This window comes from Mustelus asterias, chromosome 9 (assembly GCF_964213995.1).
Source record: "Mustelus asterias chromosome 9, sMusAst1.hap1.1, whole genome shotgun sequence".
Taxonomy (NCBI): Eukaryota; Metazoa; Chordata; class Chondrichthyes; order Carcharhiniformes; family Triakidae; genus Mustelus; species Mustelus asterias.
The window spans coordinates 103,494,363-103,513,793 of NC_135809.1; the positions used below are offsets into that span (position 1 = coordinate 103,494,363).

General features: G+C 43.2%; 1 protein-coding gene across 2 annotated transcripts in view; it reads left to right on the forward strand.

Moving 5' to 3' along the window:
* Window positions 1-19,431, forward strand: part of trim66 (tripartite motif containing 66) — a 201,947-nt gene that overhangs the window by 71,234 nt on the left and 111,282 nt on the right. Inside the window, exon 2 of one of the 2 annotated variants that reach the window (XM_078220729.1) lies at window positions 8,200-8,280. The exons of the other annotated variant lie outside the window; for it this stretch is intronic. Coding sequence (XP_078076855.1) covers window positions 8,200-8,280 — 81 coding nt within the window. The remainder of the gene's footprint in view (window positions 1-8,199; window positions 8,281-19,431) is intronic. 2 annotated transcript variants of the gene reach the window in all.

Genomic DNA, 19,431 nt, shown 5'->3' on the forward strand with positions numbered 1-19,431 from the left:
ACCACCTGGGTCAATTAAACAACTCACTGGAGCAAGAGGTTCCACAAATATCCTCAATGATGGGGGAACCTAGTAAGAGCGGGCATGTTCCATGTGGGCTGGCTACCTGCATCCTTGCCCTGTGCTGGGAAAAGTTGCCAGAAACTGGAATAGGGTGGGAATCACTGAATTGCGTCTGGTCCACTATTCCACTAAAATCCAAACAAATATACATTGGTTGGAGGAATAAACATGTAAATTGTATATTGAGCGTGACATATTTTAATATGATGGTGTAACTTTATTTTGGTAAATTCCACAATCATAATTTTTGGAATAAATGATTTAATCATGGCTTAATTTACATTTATGCATTTTGTAATCCTATTGGAGTTATGTATAATCATTTAAGAATATTGATAGCCTCTCATGCTAATTCATCCAATAATATTCCTGTTTATAATTACCTGTTTTCTAAATGTCACTTGAATATATTGAAAGGGGAAAATAAAGGCAATTAACTTGCATCATTTTATTAAGCCATGGTATAAAATATAGAAAACCTGAAAATAGGTCATATGGAGTGCTATAGGTTTAAAATAGAACTGGTCTAGAAATTGATCCAATATAGGGCACATGCTGCTGAAGTTGTTTTATGTAACCTATTTTAAAAATGTTTTTGCATGAAGCAATTTAGATAAAATTTTAGTCCAGCTGACTTTGCATTTATTCTGGAGACAATAGTTTCTCCAAACTGAATGATTTTCACCATTTCCTGGGTGATTTGGCAGTAATGTTTATGTTCCCCATCTCAAAACGTGAATAAATTCTAAGGAGACCTACACTTGTGCAGACCAAAAAGCTTCAAGCTTTCTAATTCATTCAATTTATTATCATGTTAAATAGATGGGTCAGTATACTTTCTGCCATATAACTGGAAGGTGACTTAGATTAATTCCACAAATCCTATGATATATTTTCATGGAAGTATCATAAACTGACAACTTCTCTTAATTCAAAACTGCTTCTAAATTGTTTACATTGCCTTAACCTATTTGGATAATTTCATTAAGCACAAAAAAGCAAATCAAATTAAATGGAGTAGTTTTTATTGACTGCAAGTTTCTATCTATTCCACTGATTCTTATTTTGAGTGCCCGATTTTCATGACTGTGGCTGATGATGTCAGTTGGGCAGATCTGGCTTGATTGAAAGTGCATGGTTAAGACTCCATTTTTGATCTGGGGTGGGAGGGGCAGAATAAGTGTTGGGCCTTCTGACACTGGAGGCAGAACAAAGGGCTGCCACGAGGGTGGGCAAGTGCTGAGGCCTGCTGGTTAGAAGGCTAGCTTTTATCCTTGTTGTTTTAAACTGCTTGCTGAAGTCCAGGTCTGAGGCGTTCAAGTCAGGCAGCACTGACCTATACAAGAAAGCCAGATAGATCCAAGAAGATCCATCAAAGATGCCAAAGACAGTACCGGACTGAGCTAGAGTCCCAGGCTAGCCACACCGACCCCCACCGACTATGGCAAGGTCTGCAAGACGTAACAGGCTACAAGATGAAAGCATGTAAAATCGCTGGTTCCAATGCACCCCTCCCTGATGAGCTCAATGCATTCTACGCCCGATTTGAGCAAGAAGTTAGCGAGAGCCCTCCACCCTGGATGAACCTGTATTTGAGGTCACAATTGCAGATGTCAGAGCAGCCTTATCGAGGGTCAACCCATGGAAAGCAACTGGCCTGGATGGGGTACCCAGGCGAGCACTCCGATTCTGCGCGGATCAGCTGGTGGGGATATTCACAGACATCTTCAACCTCTCTTTACAACAATCCTGAGGTCCCTGTCTGCTTCAAGAAGACGAGCATCATCCCGATACCTAAGAAAAACCAAGCAGCGTGCCTTAATGACTATCGGCCGGTGGCTCTGACGTCCATCATTATGAAGTGCTTCAAAAGGCTAGTCATGGCACGAATCAATTACAGCCTCCCGGACTGCCTGGATCCACTCCAGTTTGCCTATTGCCGCAACGGGTCCACAGCAGACGCCATCTCCCTGGCCCTGCTCTCAACCTTGGAACACCTAAGTCAGACTCCTATTTATTGACTACACTCAGCCTTCAATACTATTATTCCCACGAAACTCATCTCCAAACTCCATGGCCTGGGCCTCGGCACCTCCCTCTGCGACTGGATCCTGAACTTTCTAACTCACAGACCACAATCAGTAAGGATAGGCAACAACACCACCTCCACGATCATCCTCAACACCGGTGCCCCACAAGACTGTTTTCAGCCCCCTACAATACTCCTTATACACCTATGACTGTGTGGCCAAATTCCCCTCCAATTCGATTTCCAAGTTTGCTGATGACCCCACCTGTAGGGGTTGGATCTCAAACAATGATGAGACACAGTACAGGAATGAGATAGAGAATCTGGTGAACTGGTGCAGCAACAATCATCTCTCCCTCAATGTTAACAAAACAAAGGAGATTGTCATCGACTTCAGGAAGCGTAAAGGAGAACATACCCCTGTCTACATCAATGGGGACTAAGTAGAAAGGGTCGAGAGCTTCACGTTTTTAGGTGTCCAGATCACCACCAACCTGTCCTGGTCCCCTGTGCTGACAATATAATTAAGAAAGCCAACCAATGCCTCTACTTTCTCAGAAGACTAAGGAAATTTGGCATGTCAGCTACGACTCTCTCCAACTTTTACAGATGCACCATAGAAGGCATTCTTGTTGTATCACAGCTTGATATGGCTCCTGGTCTGCTCAAGACCGCAAGGATCTACAAAAGGCCGTGAATGTAGCCCAATCCATCATGCAAACTAGCCTCCCATCCATTGACTCTGTCTACACTTCCCACTGCCTCGGCAAAGCTGCCAGCATAATTAAGGACCCCATGCGTCCCGGACATTCTCTCTTCCACCACCTTCCATCAGGAAAAAGATACAAAAGTTTGAGGTCACGTACCAACTGACTCAAGAACAGCTTCTTTCCCTGCTACTGTCAGACTTTTGAATGGACCTACCTTGCATTAAGTTGATATTTCTCTACACCCTAGCTATGACTGTAACACGACGTTCTGCACTCTCTCTCATTTCCTTCTCTATGAACAGTATGTTTTGTCTGTATAGAGCACAAGAAACAATACTTTTCACTATGTTAATACATGTGACCAATCAAATAAAAAAAGCTGTTTATGCCTTCCACCACCCATCATACTATTGCCACGTCCATAGCACGCTCTCAATTTGCACCATGGGCAGACCTCAGGAACAAAGTGGAGATTATAAAATAAACTTCTGGCAATCTAACAGCACTCGCTTGATGGTGGGCAGAAAACACTCCCATTCATGAAACCCATTCACAGTTTTAACATCTCAAGTAGTTAATCTGTCATGAAAAAAATCATATTTCTATTCAGTAGCTGCATCAAATGGAGTCAGAGGTTCACAACATGGAAACAGGCCCTTCGGCCCAACTTGTCCATGCCGCCCCTTTTTTTTTAACCCCTAAGCTAGTCCCAATTGCCTGCGTTTATATATTATATCCATCTTAACCATGTAGCTGTCTAAATGCTTTTTAAAAGACAAAATTGTACCTGCCTCTACTACTACCTCTGGCAGCTTGTTCCAGACATTCACCACCCTCTGTGTGGAAAAAATTGCCCCTATGGACACTTTATCTCTCCCCTCTCACCACAACCATCTTCTGATGTGCCAGGTATGACTCCAACCAGCGGAGAATTTGCCCACTGATACCCATTGATTCCAGTTTCGCAAGGGCTCCTTGATGCTACACTTGGTCGAAGGTGGCTTTGATGTCAAGGGCTATCACTCTCTCCTCGCCTCTGGAATTCAGCTCTTTTGTCCATGTTTGAACCCAAGGATGTAATGAGGTCAGGAGCTGAGTGACCCTGGCGAAACCCAAACTGGGCATCACTGACCAGATTATAGCTGAGCAGGTGCTGCTTGATAGCACTGTTGATGACCCCTTCCATCACTTTACTGATGATCGAGAGTAGACTGGGCAGTAATTGGTCGGGTTGGATTTGTCCTGCTTTTTGTGTACAGGACGTACCTGGACAATTTTCCACATTGTTGGGTAGATGCCAGTGTTGTAACTATACTGGTAGAGCTTGGTTAGGGGAGCGATAAGTTCTGGAGCACAAGTCTTCAGTACTATTGCTGGAATGTTATCAGGACCCATTGCCTTTGCAGTATCCAGTGCCTCCAACCGTTTCTTGATATCATGTGGAATGAATAGAATTGGCAGGAGACTGACATTTGAGATGCTGGGGACCACAGGAGGAGGCTGAGATGGATCGTTCACTTGGCACTTCTGGCTGCTGATTGTTGCAAATACTTCAGCCTTATCGTTTGCACTGATGTGCTGGGCTCCTACATCATTTAGGATGGGGATATTTGTGGAGTTGCCTCCTCCAGTGAGTTTAATTGTACACCACCATTCACGACTGGATATGGAAGGACTGAAGAGCTTAGATCTGATCTGTTGGTTGTGGAATCGCTTAGCTCTGTCTATCACTGCTGTTTGGCATGCAAGTAGTACTGTTTTATAGCTTCACCTGGTTGACACCACATTTTTGGTATGCCTGGTGCTGCTCCTGGCATGCCCTCCTGCACACTCCATTGAACCAGGGTTGATCCCCTGGCTTGATGGTAATGGTTGAGTTGGGGATATGCTGGGCCATGAGGTTGCAGATTGTATTGGAGTACAATTCTGCTGCTGTTGGCCCACAGCGCCTCATGGATGCCCAGTCTTGAGTTGTTAGATCGGTTTGAAGTCTGTTCCATTTAGCACAGTGATAGTGCCACACAACACAATGGAGATTATTCTCAATGTGAAGGTGGGACTTTGTCTCCACAAAGATTGTGCGGTGGTCACTCTTACCGATACTATCATGGACAGATGCATCTGTAGCTGGCAGATTGGTAAGGATGAGGTCAAGTATGTTATTTCCTCTTGGTTCCTTCACATTGCACACAATACTCCAGTTGTGGACTCACCAGTGTCTTGTACAGTTTCATCATTATATCCCTACTTTTGTATTCTATACATATGCCAATAAAGGGGAGCATTCCATATGCCGCCTTTACAACCTTATCTATCTGTACTGCTACCTTTTGGGGGCCTGTACATTTGCACGCCAAAATCTCTCACTTCATCTGCCCCTCTTAGTATATTCCCATTTATTGTATATTACCTTTATATTTGACCTCCCCAAATATATTACCTCTCACTTGGTAGGGAGTGGGATAGCTTGATCTTGGTTTCAGATGAAGGTCGGCACAACATCGTGGGCCGAAGGGCCTGTTCTGTGCTGTACTGTTCTATGTTCTATGTTCTATGTACTTATCAGAGTTGAACTCCATCTACTTTCCTGCCCATTCCGCCAACCCATCTATATCACTTTGGAGCTTATAGTTATCCTCTACACCATCCACTATGCAACCAATTTTTGTGTTGTCTGCAAATTTTCCAATCATGCCCTCCACATTCAAGTCCAAATCGTTAATATATAAAACAAATAGCAGGGGTCCCAACACCGAGCCCTGTGGAACACCACTTGAAACAACTTTCCATGCACAAGGGCAGCCATCGACGATTATGCTTAGTTTCCTGTTACTAAGCCAACTTTAGTTCCAACTCGCTACATTACCCTGTATCCCATGGGCTTTTACTTTTTTAACCAGTCTGTCATGTGGGATCTTGTCAAATGTCTTATTAAAATCCATATAGACAATGTCCACTGTACTATCCTCATCAGTCCTCCTTGTCAATCAAATTTGTAAGGCATGACCTTCCCTTAACAGAACCATGCTGACTATCCCTGACTAGTCCATGTCTTTCTAAGTGACAGTTTATACAATCTCTCAGGATTGATTCTAACAATTTGCCCACCACCAAAGAAAGACTGACTGGCCTAAATTGTTTGTCAATTCCTTTTGTACATTTTTTTAAACAATGGAACCACATTTGCATTCCTCCAATCCTCCGGCACCTCACCTGTGTTTAGTGAAGATTGGAAAATAATCCTTAAAGCATCTGCTATTTCCTCTCTGACCTCCTTCAACATACTACGGAACAATCCATCCAACCCTGGTGACTTTTTCGCTTTCAAGGATTCCACCTCTACTAACACTTGTCCTCAATATGATGATTTTATCCAATATTTCATACTGCTCCTCTTGGATTACTATATGCATGTCACCACTTTCTTTTATGAATACAGAGACAAAAATTACTTTATAAGTGTCCAAGCCTAAGCTCAGGCAGTCCTAGGAAGCCTAGATTGATGTAAAGTTCCACCTCCATCTTGTTACTGGCCTTTACTTCACAGAATATGTCTCATGAACTGTTAGCTTTTAGTGCTGTTATTGGACAGATATTTAAATTTGGGCCTCACTGGGATGCAGCATTTCGGATGAACATCCAATTACATAAGTTTGGGGACGTGGTGAAGTTAGGATTCCATAAAGTTGAGTTTATTATTATGTAAAAACATCAGCTCCTGCGTTGGAGTAACAATGAGATTATTACATTTTATCCATTAAGCACTACACTATTTGGATACAGATGAGTTCTTTTTCTGGCAAACTGACACGATGTTTGAGTCAAAGAGTTTCGTTATTCAAGTTTATTGCCTTTTTTTTGGCTGGCAGTGCTTTATTAATAAGAATACAGTTCTATTCCACCGGGTACATTGAGTGAACAGTGGAGAGTGCAGCTTGACCCTGGTGATTTGTGAAGCATCAGACAGAACAAGGTCAACTCCACCCTAATTATTTCAATGTGTCCAATTTGAGCACAGGGACTCGTGCCAGAAACACTCTACCAACCTCAATATAACTTTGGAATATTTCTGCTTGCTTCACAAGTTTAGTTGTCCCAGTTGAAAATAAAAATTCTACATCAAATGAAACATTTAAATGCCATTAGACAACTGAGATGGAAATCAAGTGCTTAGTTGCCATTTATCAAAGACCCACAGTAGAAAACAATCTGGTCTTGGCAAAGTTCTGTACTTTCCTTTGAAAGAATCCTAAATGAGGGTTTGCAATGATTTACACTTGCAGTCAAGTGACATAGAAAAGACCAAAGAAATGTGACACAGCTGTTTCGGTGTGGAATACAATTCTGAGCATTATTGTCCAACGTGCAGGGGAGATTTACCAGATAGGCTTCTTTGAAGGAGGAACAAGCTTTGGTGCTATAAGGACAGAGGGAGGTACTGTGAAGTCTGTGGTTCTTTTTTCCTTTTGTAAGAGATGCTACCATATTTTTGTGTTGGAGATTGATTAATTGAAATGCACTCATTTTGAAGCATAATATATATTGTCTATTCTTTTTCTTGACTCCAACCTTAAATTGTCCGCTAGACATTTAAGGTCTACATGTAATATCTGTACTTGTGTTGTAAATAGGGTTTTTAAAAATGTGTGCTAAATATAATTGAAAACTTGATATAAAAAGAGCATGGGTCATGGAATTCACTCATCTATCTAACATCTCCAATAAATACTTACGGCAATATTATGAGCAGTATTTGTGTGCAGATGGTGCACACATGATATGCTCCTGATGTAAATGTAATGCATGTTAGACAACTATTAAACCATTTCAGCAAACTTCTAAAACATCTCTCCAATAAGAACTTTATTTCAAGCTTTAGTAAGCCTCAAGTCTGAAATTCATTTTCAATATAACAACTTGAGCAAAAATACACACACACGTCTTAAAATATGTGTGTAAGTGACTGTTCATACACTGGTACTGGTTTATAATGCAGTATATCTTCAGCTTTTGTCCTTTCATTACCCATTCATCTATACTATCACCATGGCTTGCTTGGGTTGACTTCCTTTCAGTGTATTGATTAAAAGAAAATGTAAAAAAAAGTCCTGGCTTTTCTGCTTCCGTGAAGTCTGTGAGCAGTCAATGCTGCTCTTGATACTAATCATGACACCAATCAACTTTTCAGCGTTGGGTTATTTAATATCTTATTGGTAGGTCCCACCTGGGACGCCTGGCTTTGTCAGAGAGCTTGACCAGAGTAGGATAAGCTTGGAAAATGGCAGCAACATGTTTTGACCACCGTTCCAGCACAGAATCATTGTCATTTGGTACCTTGATTTTTTTACATTTTAAAAATGCAAGTAATAGTTGTCTTGTGATTTTTTTTTTCAATAGTGTACCACCATTGCAATCCTGGAGTCCAGGAATGCACCAACATTCCCAGCGCTCCAGTGTTCTTAGCATGCAAACGACGAGGTGTGCATATTCCTGTTGTTTGCATTAGATCGGCATGTTTATCCCTCCTTTGTTGCAGAAAGCCCCAGAAATAGAAGACTATTTTGGAGCCAGTTTGTGGCGCTCCAATTGAATTCTCATGCTTGTCTGCTGATGTAGCGCCAGCATCTACTAAACATAGAAACTAGAAACAGGAGTAGGCCATTCGTCCCTTCAAGCCTGCTCTGCCATTTATCTTGATCATGGCTGATAATCAAATTCAATATCCAGATCCCTTTTAGCCCCTAGAGCTATATCTAATTTCTTCTTGAAATCAGACAACATTTTGGCCTCAATACATTGTGGTAGTGAATTCCACACATTCACCATCCTGTTGATGAAGAAATTTCTCCTCGCCTCTGTTCTAAAAGGTTTCCCCTTTATCATCAAATGATGACCCCTAGTTCTGGACTCCTCCACCATTGGGAACATTCTTTCTGAATCTACCCTGTCTAACCCTGTTAGAATTTTCTAAGTTTCCTTGAGATGCCCTCTCACTCTTCTAAACTCCAGTGAATATAATCCTTAATCTCTCCTCATATGACAGACCTGCCATCGCAGGAATCAGCCTGGTAAACCTTTGCTGTATTCCCTCAATGGCAAGGACATCCTTCCTCGGATAAAGACACCAAAACTACACACAATACTCTCGGTGTGGCCTCACTAATGCCCTATACAGTTGCAGCAAAACATCCCTATCCCTATATTCAAATCCTCTTGCTAGTAAGGCCGACATACCATTTGCCCTTTACTGCCTGTTGTATCTGCACGCTTACTTTCAGTGATTGCACAAGGACTCCAAGGTCTTGTTGAATATCCACCTCTCTCAATTTACACCCATTCAAGTAACAATCTGTCATCCTACTATTGCTACCAAAGTGGATAATCTCATTTATCCACATTATACTGCATCTGCCCCCACACACAGCCTGTCCAAATCACACTGAAGCATCTCTACACCCTCCTCACAGCTCACCCTCCCACCCAAATTTGTATCATCTGCATATTTGGAGATAATACACTCAGTTCCCTCTTTCAAGTCATTAATATATAATGTAAACAGTTGGGGTCCTAGCACAGATCCCTACGGAACCCTACTAGTCACCGACTGCCGATCAGAAAAACATCCATTTATGCCAGCTCTTTGTTTCCTATCTGCTAAACAGCTTTCCATCCATCTCCAGTCATTACCTGCAATTCCATATGCTTTAACTTGCAAAGTAGTCTGTCATGTGTGACCTTTTCGAAAGCCTTCTGAAAGTCTAAATTAACTGCATCCACTGATTCTGCTCGGTCAACTCTACTAGTTACATCCTCAAAATTCCAATAGATTTGTCAAGCATGATTTCCCTTTATACCACTGCCTTCCAAATCCGAGTTATGCAATCCTTGATAATAGACTCCAGCAACTTCCCTAGTACCGACGTTAGGCTCACTGATCTATAATTCCCTGTTTTCTATCTATCTCCCTTTTTTTGAATAGTGGGCTTACATTAGCTGCCCTCCAATTTGTACGAACTATTCCAGAGTCCAAAGAATTTTGGAAAATAACCACCAGTAGATCTACTATTTCCAGTGCCAAGTCAAACAGTAAAGACTTTATAGTCACCAAGAATGAAGAACGTGCATTTTGACGATCGTAATGTTCTGGACTTAATTACTGTTTTAAAGTTGCTGTTCTTTCATGTGTTTAATAATATTGATTGTTTAATAAAACCAGGCAGCTAAAACTAGCTTCATGGTCTCCTGAAGCATACAGGCCAGTAAGATTCAGGAGTTTGATCTCTACTTGGTCTCCTTGGTCTCTGCTGAACTAGTTGACCACTGGTGCATTGTGAAAAGGGGCATTTGCCGTCTAATCCATATGTGGAAAAATAAGTTGGTAGACATGCTTAATGTGGTGTGAGAAATTTATAATCGGCATGAGTTTGTCTTCAGGTGTGAAAGGAAGAGAATTGCAGAAACTAAATTTCAACCAGTTGTTTAATGATTCTTTGGATATGTTCTGCATAGCTCATACATGATCAAACTGCAGTCTGTCTTAATCAACCAGTTTTATCTGACCACCCCCTCTTTCAATGTCTCTATTGCATCTGTGCAGTCTGATCCATTAATTGCTCTTTCATGCTCTTGCCTTCACGCAACCAGTAATACAAATGCTTATTGGCTCCCGTTTTATGATCAGTCTAGCTTTCAAGAGCATCACCTGCCTTAAACTGAGATTCCTCTTTTCTGTCCCATTTTCTTAGCTTCTTGCATTACTTGTGGCATTTTTGAATATGTGGCAGTCCCCCTCTCTGCCACTTGTGGCAGTGCATTATTGGACTTTGTTTTAGACTGAGGTTTTTAGCTGATTGGCCATGTGACAGCTCTGTGGGGGGAAAAAAAAGTGAGTGTCTGCCAGCTGCTCAAAGCATGGACTGGCTTCTAAAAGAAACTGATGCATTGTTTCCAGATGGTTAATTTAAATGTACATTCTGTACCTACCTGCTAGTCATGCATGTAATTTTGTTAGTTCAGGTGAAGAGGCACAATCTTTGTAATCATGATACAATTGATGCAACAACAAATTTGTAATCATGATTCCACTACTACCCTTGAATTTGATTCAAACCAATTTAATCGCACAATACTTGGAATCCATGAGACACTATGGGCTAACAGCATAGCTGTTTCAACCAAAATGACTAATCTCATGGTACGGCATATCCTTCACTCTAGCCTTACCATCAAACCAAGGATTAACCCTTGTTCAATGAGCAGTACTGGAGATCAGCAGTAGGCATATAATATTTCCCGACACGAAACTGGAATAGGAACTTGATGCCCACTGCACCCTCTGTGCATGCATGATTCCAGGCATTACTGACATTATTAGCCACACACTTGCCGCCTCCCACTTGTAGTCTTGCTAACTCTTTGCCTACTGCTTGCTGCCCTGCTCCCAAACCCCTCTGCCTCTCGTTGCTGTCCTGCTTATCTCCTCCTTCAGCGCCCCATTCTGACCCTTGTCATCTCTCTCACCACCTTGTATGAAAGACCTGGCCTGAGGGCTCAAGAAAGGAGCAGCAAGCGAAGTGGCCAAGGATTGGGCAGCAGGTGGGTGAATAAGAAAGGAGGCAAAGGATTTGGAGCAGAGTGGCAAGTGAGGCAATGAGCAGGGCAGCAAAGGGTTGAGTGGGGCAGTGATGTGGGGGGGCAGCTAAAACTGATGTACCACTACTGCATATGTGGTGAGTTTATCTTCTGCAGTTGTGTTGGCAAATGCAGCCTACCTAAAAATGAGTAACCAACCTGGCGAAGCACAAACTGGCAGGTAATAGAGAAAAATGATCCCACAACCAATGGATCAGAGTACTGGTGGACAATTAAACAAGCAACTGTAGAAGGAGGATCCACAAACATACCATCCTCCGGTGATGGGAGGGTCCAGCAAAAGACAAAGCTGAAATATTTGCAGCCACTTCTAGCCCAGTAGTGCAATGTGGATGATCCATCCCTGCTTACCCCTGAAATCCACAGGTGCTTTAACCAATTCAAATCACACCACATGATGAAGAAATAGCTGAAGGCACTGGAACAGCAAAGGCTATAAACCCCTGACAATATGCAGGTTGTGGTACTGAAGATTTGTGCTCCAGAATTAGCTGTGTTCCCAGCTAGTTACAGTAACATTACAACATTTGTCAGCTAGGTGACAATGCGGGGAATTGTCCAAGAGCAGGTCAGAAGCTGTGAGCTCCATGGTGTGTAATTCAGAAGTGGAGGCACAAGTCAGGAGTTCGGTGGAATACTCTCCTCTTTCCTGGATGAGTGCAGCTCTAACAACGCTCAAAGCTCAACACCACCTTAAACAGTCATTCCCTCCCCCACCAGCACACAGAAGTGTGCACCAGCTACAAGATGCGCATTGCAGCAACTCTCCAAATTTCCTTTGACAGCACCTTCCAAAGCTACAACCTCTATCACCAAAGTGTACAGGAGCAACACATGCTTGTGAACATCACCAATTATAAGTTTCCCTCCGAGCCCCCCACCATTCTGACCTTTGACTGTATCTTTGTTCCTTCACTGTCATTGTCAAAACCTAGAACTCCCTTCCTAACAGCACTTGTGTACCTACACTACATGGACTGCAGCAACTTGTAAAAGACAGCTCACCACTCGAAGTTAGGGATGGGTAACATTTTCGCTTTTCAAGTGATGATCCCATTCCATGAATGAATTTTTTAAAACTGAGAACCAGATGAGGAACACATTGCTGTTGACACTAGGTATGAGAATTGAATTTATCCCCCTCCACTTTGTGTCAGTATTCACCAAAGAGAGGGATTTGATGGATGATGAGTCTGAGAATGGATGTGTAGATAGTTTGTGTCATGTTGAGATCAAAAAGGAGGTGGTATTGGGGTTCTTGAGAAACATTAAGGTAGGCCAGGGCCTGATGGGATATACTCCAGAATACTGAGAGGCAAGGGAGGAAATTGCTGGGGCCTTGAGAGAAATCTTTGTATCCTCACTGGCTACCGGGGAGGTCACAGTAAGAAGTCTCACAACACCAGGTTAAAGTCCAACAGGTTTATTTGGTAGCAAATACCATAAGCTTTCGGAGCACTGCTCCTTCGTCAGATGGAGTGGAAATGTGCTCTCAAACAGTGCACAGACACAGAAATCAAGTTACAGAACACTAATTAGAATGCGAATCTCTACAGCCAGCCAGGTCTTAAAGGTGCAGACAATGTGGGTGGAGGGAGCATTCAACACAGGTTAAAGAGATGTGTATTGTCTCCAGACAGAACAGCTAGTGAGATTCTGCAAGACCAGGGGGAAAGCTGTGGGGGTTACTGATAATGTGACATAAATCCAACATCCCGGTTTAGGCCGTCCTCATGTGTGCGGAACTTGGCTATCAGTTTCTGCTCAGCGACTCTGCGCTGTCGTGTGTCGTGAAGGCCGCCTTGGAGAACGCTTACCTGAAGATCCAAGGCTGAATGCCCGTGACTGCTGAAGTGCTCCCCCCAGGAAGAGAACAGTCTTGCCTGGTGATTGTCGAGCGGTGTTTATTCATCTGTTGTCGTAGCGTCTGCATGGTTTCCCCAATGTACCATGCCTCGGGACATCCTTTCCTGCAGCGTATCAGGTAGACAACGTTGGCCGAGTTGCAAGAGTAGGTACCGTGTACCTGGTAGATGGTGTTCTCACGTGAGATGATGGCATCCGTGTCGATGAGAACAGTGACCACGACACCACACAACCCTGCCACAGCAACCTCTGCAAGACGTGCCGGATCATCGACATAGATGCCATCATCTCACGTGAGAACACCATCTACCAGGTACACGGTACCTACTCTTGCAACTCGGCCAACGTTGTCTACCTGATACGCTGCAGGAAAGGATGTCCCGAGGCATGGTACATTGGGGAAACCATGCAGACGCTACGACAACAGATGAATGAACACCGCTTGACAATCACCAGGCAAGACTGTTCTCTTCCTGTGGGGGAGCACTTCAGCAGTCACGGGCATTCAGCCTCTGATCTTCAGGTAAGCGTTCTCCAAGGCGGCCTTCACGACACAAAACAGCGCAGAGTCGCTGAGCAGAAACTGATAGCCAAGTTCCGCACACATGAGGACGGCCTAAACCGGGATGTTGGATTTATGTCACATTATCAGTAACCCCCACAGCTTTCCCCCTGGTCTTGCAGAATCTCACTAGCTGTTCTGTCTGGAGACAATACACATCTCTTTAACCTGTGTTGAATGCTCCCTCCACCCACATTGTCTGAACCTTTAAGACCTGGCTGGCTGTAGAGATTCGCATTCTAATCAGTATTCTGTAACTGGATTTCTGTGTCTGTGCACTGTTTGAGAGCACATTTCCACTCCATCTGACGAAGGAGCAGTGCTCCGAAAGCTTATGGTATTTGCTACCAAATAAACCTGTTGGACTTTAACCTGGTGTTGTGAGACTTCTTACTGTGTTCACCCCAGTCCAACGTCGGCATCTCCACATCATGACTACCGGGGAGGTCCCAGAGGATTGAAGAATAGCCAGTGTTGTTCCTTTGTTTAAGAAGGATAGCAAGAATAATCCAGGTAATTGAAGGCCGGTGAGCCTTACATCAGTGGTGGGGAAATTATTGGAGAGGATTCTTTGAGACAGGATTTATTCCCACTTGGAAATAAGTGGACGTATTAGTGAGAGGCAACATGATTTTGTGAAGGGGAGGTCATGTCTCACGAACTTGATCGAGTTTTTCGAGGAAGTGATGAAGATGATTGAGGGTAGGCCAGTGGATGTTGTCGACTTGGATTTCAGTAAGGCCTTTGACAAGGTCCCTCATGGCAGATTGGTGCAGAAGGTGAAGTCACATGGGACCAGAGGTGAGTTGGTAAAGTGGATATAAAACTGGCTCGGTCAAAGAAGACAGAGGGTAGCAGTGGAAGGGTGCGTTTCTGAATGGAGGGCTATGACAAGTGGCGTTCCTCAGGGATCAGTGCTGGGACCTTTGCTGTTTGTAATATAAATGATTTGGAGGAAAATGTAACTGGTTTGATTAGTAAGTTTGCGGTTGACACAAAGGTGGTTGAATTTGCGGATAGCGATGAGGACCATCGGAGGATACAGCAGGATATAGATCAGTTGGAGACTTGGGTGGAGAGATGGCAGATGGAGTTTAATCTGGTCAAATGTGAGGTAATGCATTTTGGAAGGTCTAATACAGATAGGAAATATACAGTAAATGGCAGAACCCTTAAGAGTATTGATAGGCAAAGGAATCTGGGTGTACAGGTATGCAGGTGGAGAAGGTAGTCAAGAAGGCATGGAGCATGCTTGCCTTCATCGGCCGGGGCATTGTTTAAAAATTGGCAAGTCATGTTGCAGCTTTATAGAATCTTAGTTAGGCCGCACTTTGAATATGGTGTTCAATTCTGGTTGCCACACTACCAGAAGGATGTGGAGACTTTGGGGAGGGTACAGAAAAGATTTACCAGGATGTTGCCTGGTTTGGAGGGCATTAGCTATGAGGAGAGGTTGGAGAAACTTGGTTTGTTCTCACTGGACCGACGGAGGTTGAGGGGCCACCTGATAGAAGTCTACAAGATTATGAGGGACATGGACAAAGTGGGTAGTCAGAAGCTTTTTCCCAGGGTGGAAGAGTCAATTACTCGGGGGCACAGGTTTAAGGTGCGAGGGGCAAGGTTTAAAGGAGATGTACAAGGCAGATTTTTTACAGAGTAGTGGGTGCTGGAACTTGTTGCCGGGGGAGGTAGTGGAAGCGAATACAGTAGTGACTTTTAAGGGGCGTCTTGACAAATAGGATGGGAATAGAGGGATATGGTCCCCGGAAGGGTAAGGGGTTTTAGTTCAGTCGGGCAGCATGGTCGGTGCAGGCTTGGAGGGCTGAAGGGCCTGTTCCTGTGCTGTAATTTTCTTTGTTCTTTGTTCTTTGTCCATGAAGAAAAGCAGGCAAAAGCTGAACCGTTCCACATTGGCCTGCCTGGAGCCATAATGTGCTCTGGGGTGAGCTAAATGGGCTGGTAAGACCTGCCCTCAATAGCTGCTGGCTATTTGGATTGATTGGCAGTTTCATCAATTGTGGTAATGCCAAGAGTGCGTTAGTGGGCACTGATACAGAAGGTGGCCCAATGGATTCTTGGAAACAGTTATGTCCAGGTTCCTGGGCACCGAGGGTTTGCACAAGCTGGAGGGAGAGGGGTGGTATGTTTTTAAGGCAGCAGGTAGGAAGATAAGGGCATGTTCTATTTCAGAGGCAGCCCCGAACATAGAACACCCCACTCGCAGTTGATTGCCCATGCCAGCTGTTTTCTAGCATGGGAAGTGTGTTTATTGGGGTTAGTTGGCTTGGTCCTAAATTGTGACTTTCTTCAATGATTGAGATTAAAACATTATGGGGGAAAGTCTGCATCTCATCCCTCCTTTGCATGAATGTGTCAGCATCATGGTGCGTTGAGGAAGCACTAAACTTTAATTCCTCTTCAATTTAATTATTCTTAGCCAACAGTGCAAACTTTTATCCATATTTGTTCAACTATAATGCATTGTCAGTCGATATTTGCTTCTCTGCACCATTCCCAAGTGCCCATGCTTTGTATGACTTTTATGATGAATACTGGCAGAAATAGGAACCCTTTTTTCCTTCATAATGAGAAATTCTCTTCCCTATCTTTTGACCTCATTTGAGATCAGTGAGTTCCAACTAAATTAAAATACCAAATCATTATTAGTTACTTTTTTTCTGTTGCAATCTTTAGACAATTAGTAGTGCGAAACCTAAGTTTCAATGACTCAATGCCCAAAGTAGAGGACAGTAAGATTTTAAAATGATCAAAGATGAATGAAGCAACAGTAACTGGGTGATTCCTAGTGTTATGAATTTTTGAGCTTGATGTAGATAGCTGTTTTCGTTCAGTGACATCAGTTTAGCATATTGGTTTGATGTCATCAGTGCAGCGTGTTTTGAGAGCTGACTCATTAATCTGTGTCTGCTTGTGCAATAGTGTAACCCAAAGATGTAACAATAGCATCTCATTGTGATGTAGACTGAATACTCGAGACTTTGCATGATATTTTAAAAATTGAACTTGCCGCTCTATGCTAGTTCCTAGGGTCAACTTAACTCAAAGGTGAATATCTTCCTTTTTCTCTCTCTCTCTCTCATTTTGAAGTGTTTTGTTTTCGGACTGTTTTTAGTTTCATACCTCTGGGTTGAAAAAGCAGGAATACCTGTTCAGCCTTGCTGTTCTATTAACTTAATCCTCCAACATTGAATTTAGCTCAATAGTAACATTTTTAATCCATAATACAGCCGAAAGGCATGACCGTTTATAATTTGGAAGGGCAGCAACAAATTTGAACCTGCATGTTGGAGAGAAAAGGGAGGTAAGCAGTTCAGTGACTCTTTGTCCTGGTAAAGAATGAATTAATGTCAAAATAGATAAGAGCTAAGGAATGAAATGTTGGGGAGAATAAAAATAAGGCAGTGTTCAAGGATGTACCCACAAATATGAGAGGTAGTCAATTGTAAGAGAAAAGAATCTGGCAATCATCTTAAAATGATGAGAATTTTTAAGGTACTTTTTTAATTATGTTTTTTAAAAAATGTGAGGTAGTACTGCATGTATTGGGTACTTCAGACCAGACTTCATTTGAAAATGTTTGCATAGTATTTGGAGCACAGAAGCTGGCCATTTGGCTCAACAGTTCCATGCTGGTAAAATGCTCCACAAGAGCTTCCAGCTATCCTTAATCCCACTAATATATCCTTCTATTCCTTTCTCCCTTATCTGCTTGTCTAGATTTTCCTTTAAATGCATTTGTTTTCCCTCAACTAACTACTTGTAGCGAGTTCCACATTCTAAATCACTCTGGTTAAATAAGTTTCTCCTGAATATCCGACTGGATTTATTAGTGACTGTTACATTTATCGGCCCCAATTCTGATCTCTAAGTGGAAAAATACTCTGTTTACCCAGGCAAACCCTTTCATAATCTTAAGTACGTCTGAGGGAACACCTCGGGCTTCTCTTCCAGGGAAAAGGCCCCAGTCTGTTCAGTTTTTTTTCTTGTTATGTATAACCTCTCAGTTCAGCCATGATTCTAATGAATCATTTTTGCAACTTCCACCTCACGTCAGAGTCATAAAATCCCAAATTAGCTACACGAGAGTAGAGTTTCTGCTAAATTAAAACCTTGGATCCCTACAGTGCAGAAAGAGGGAAAACATAAATGCATTTAAAGAAAAATCTAAAGAGGCCATCTGGCCCATCAACTCTGCACCAGCTATCTGAAAGAGCATCACACCCAAGCTCTCCCCTTTGCCGTATCCCTGTAACGCTGTGCATTTACCATGGCTAATCCACCTAACCTTTTGGGCACCAAGGAGCAATTTAGCATGGCCAATCCACCTAACCCGCACATCTTTGGACTGTGAGGAAACTAGAGCACCCAGCAGAAACCCATGCAGATATGGAGAAAGTGCAAACTCCACACAGTCACCCGGGTTCCTGGCGTTGAGGCAGTAGTGTTATTGAAATTCAACCTATTTTGCCTTTATTCTGTGAAATTGCAAAACATAACTTTATTTACATGATTCAAACTGTTCACATGCAAATCTGGAGCTATTTTGTCAATTAATCCGCATGAGAAGACATCTGGCATGTGAGTGATATTGGTACCCGGCCGTGCACAGGAGTCTGAAGCATGCCCACCAACACTGGGCCAATTAAAGCCATTATTTTCTATTTGTAAGGAATTTTATGTTGCTTATGTGATTTTTGGGCCAACAGGGAGTGCAAGGCAGAATGGTCCACTGGAGGCACCACTATCCTACAGCCAGAATGTTACAGGCAGCACTTTAACTTCCTCAATATGTCTGAAGTCCAGTGCCACTCACCACCATATGATTGGGCCAGAGACCACCTCCACCTGCATGGGTGACAATGCTATGCCAGTGGCTCTGAAGGTCACAGTGGCCCTCAACTGCTATGCAACCAGTTCTTTGCAGGGGTCAGTGGGGGTCTGTTGTGTGTCCCAATCTGTTGCTCACAGTTGTCAAAAGTGTGCGTCAGGAAGGAGCTTGACAAGTGATTGACATTTGTCTTTTACTGAACAGCCAGATGAGGGAGCCAGAAGTTTTGTGGTGATTGCAGACTTGCCCACATGCAAGCTGCCATCAAAGCATCTGTAGACAAAGGGTTTGCCTTTGTGAACAGGAAGGGTTTCCATTCAATGAACGGTCAGATCGTCTGCGACCACAGGACATGCAAGTCTCACTCATTACCCTGGCAGTTCATGTGATACTTGCATCCTGTGACACTCTCGGGTGTCAAGGCTGTTTGTCACTCCTGCATGTTTGGATGGATGGCTCCTGGGTGACGAGGGCTATCATCTGACTGCACACCACCAAGAACTGAGGAGAGAGGTACAACAAGAGTCATGCCTCCATAAGGGCAGTGATCGAGGGGAACACTGGGCTGTTGAAAATGTGATTTTGATGCCGGGACCATGAGCACTGCAGTATCCTCCAGAATGTGTCACTGCATAATCTAATTCTGGCAAATGGGAGGATCTGAAGACCTGAGGATTACGAGGCAAGTGCAGATGCTGCA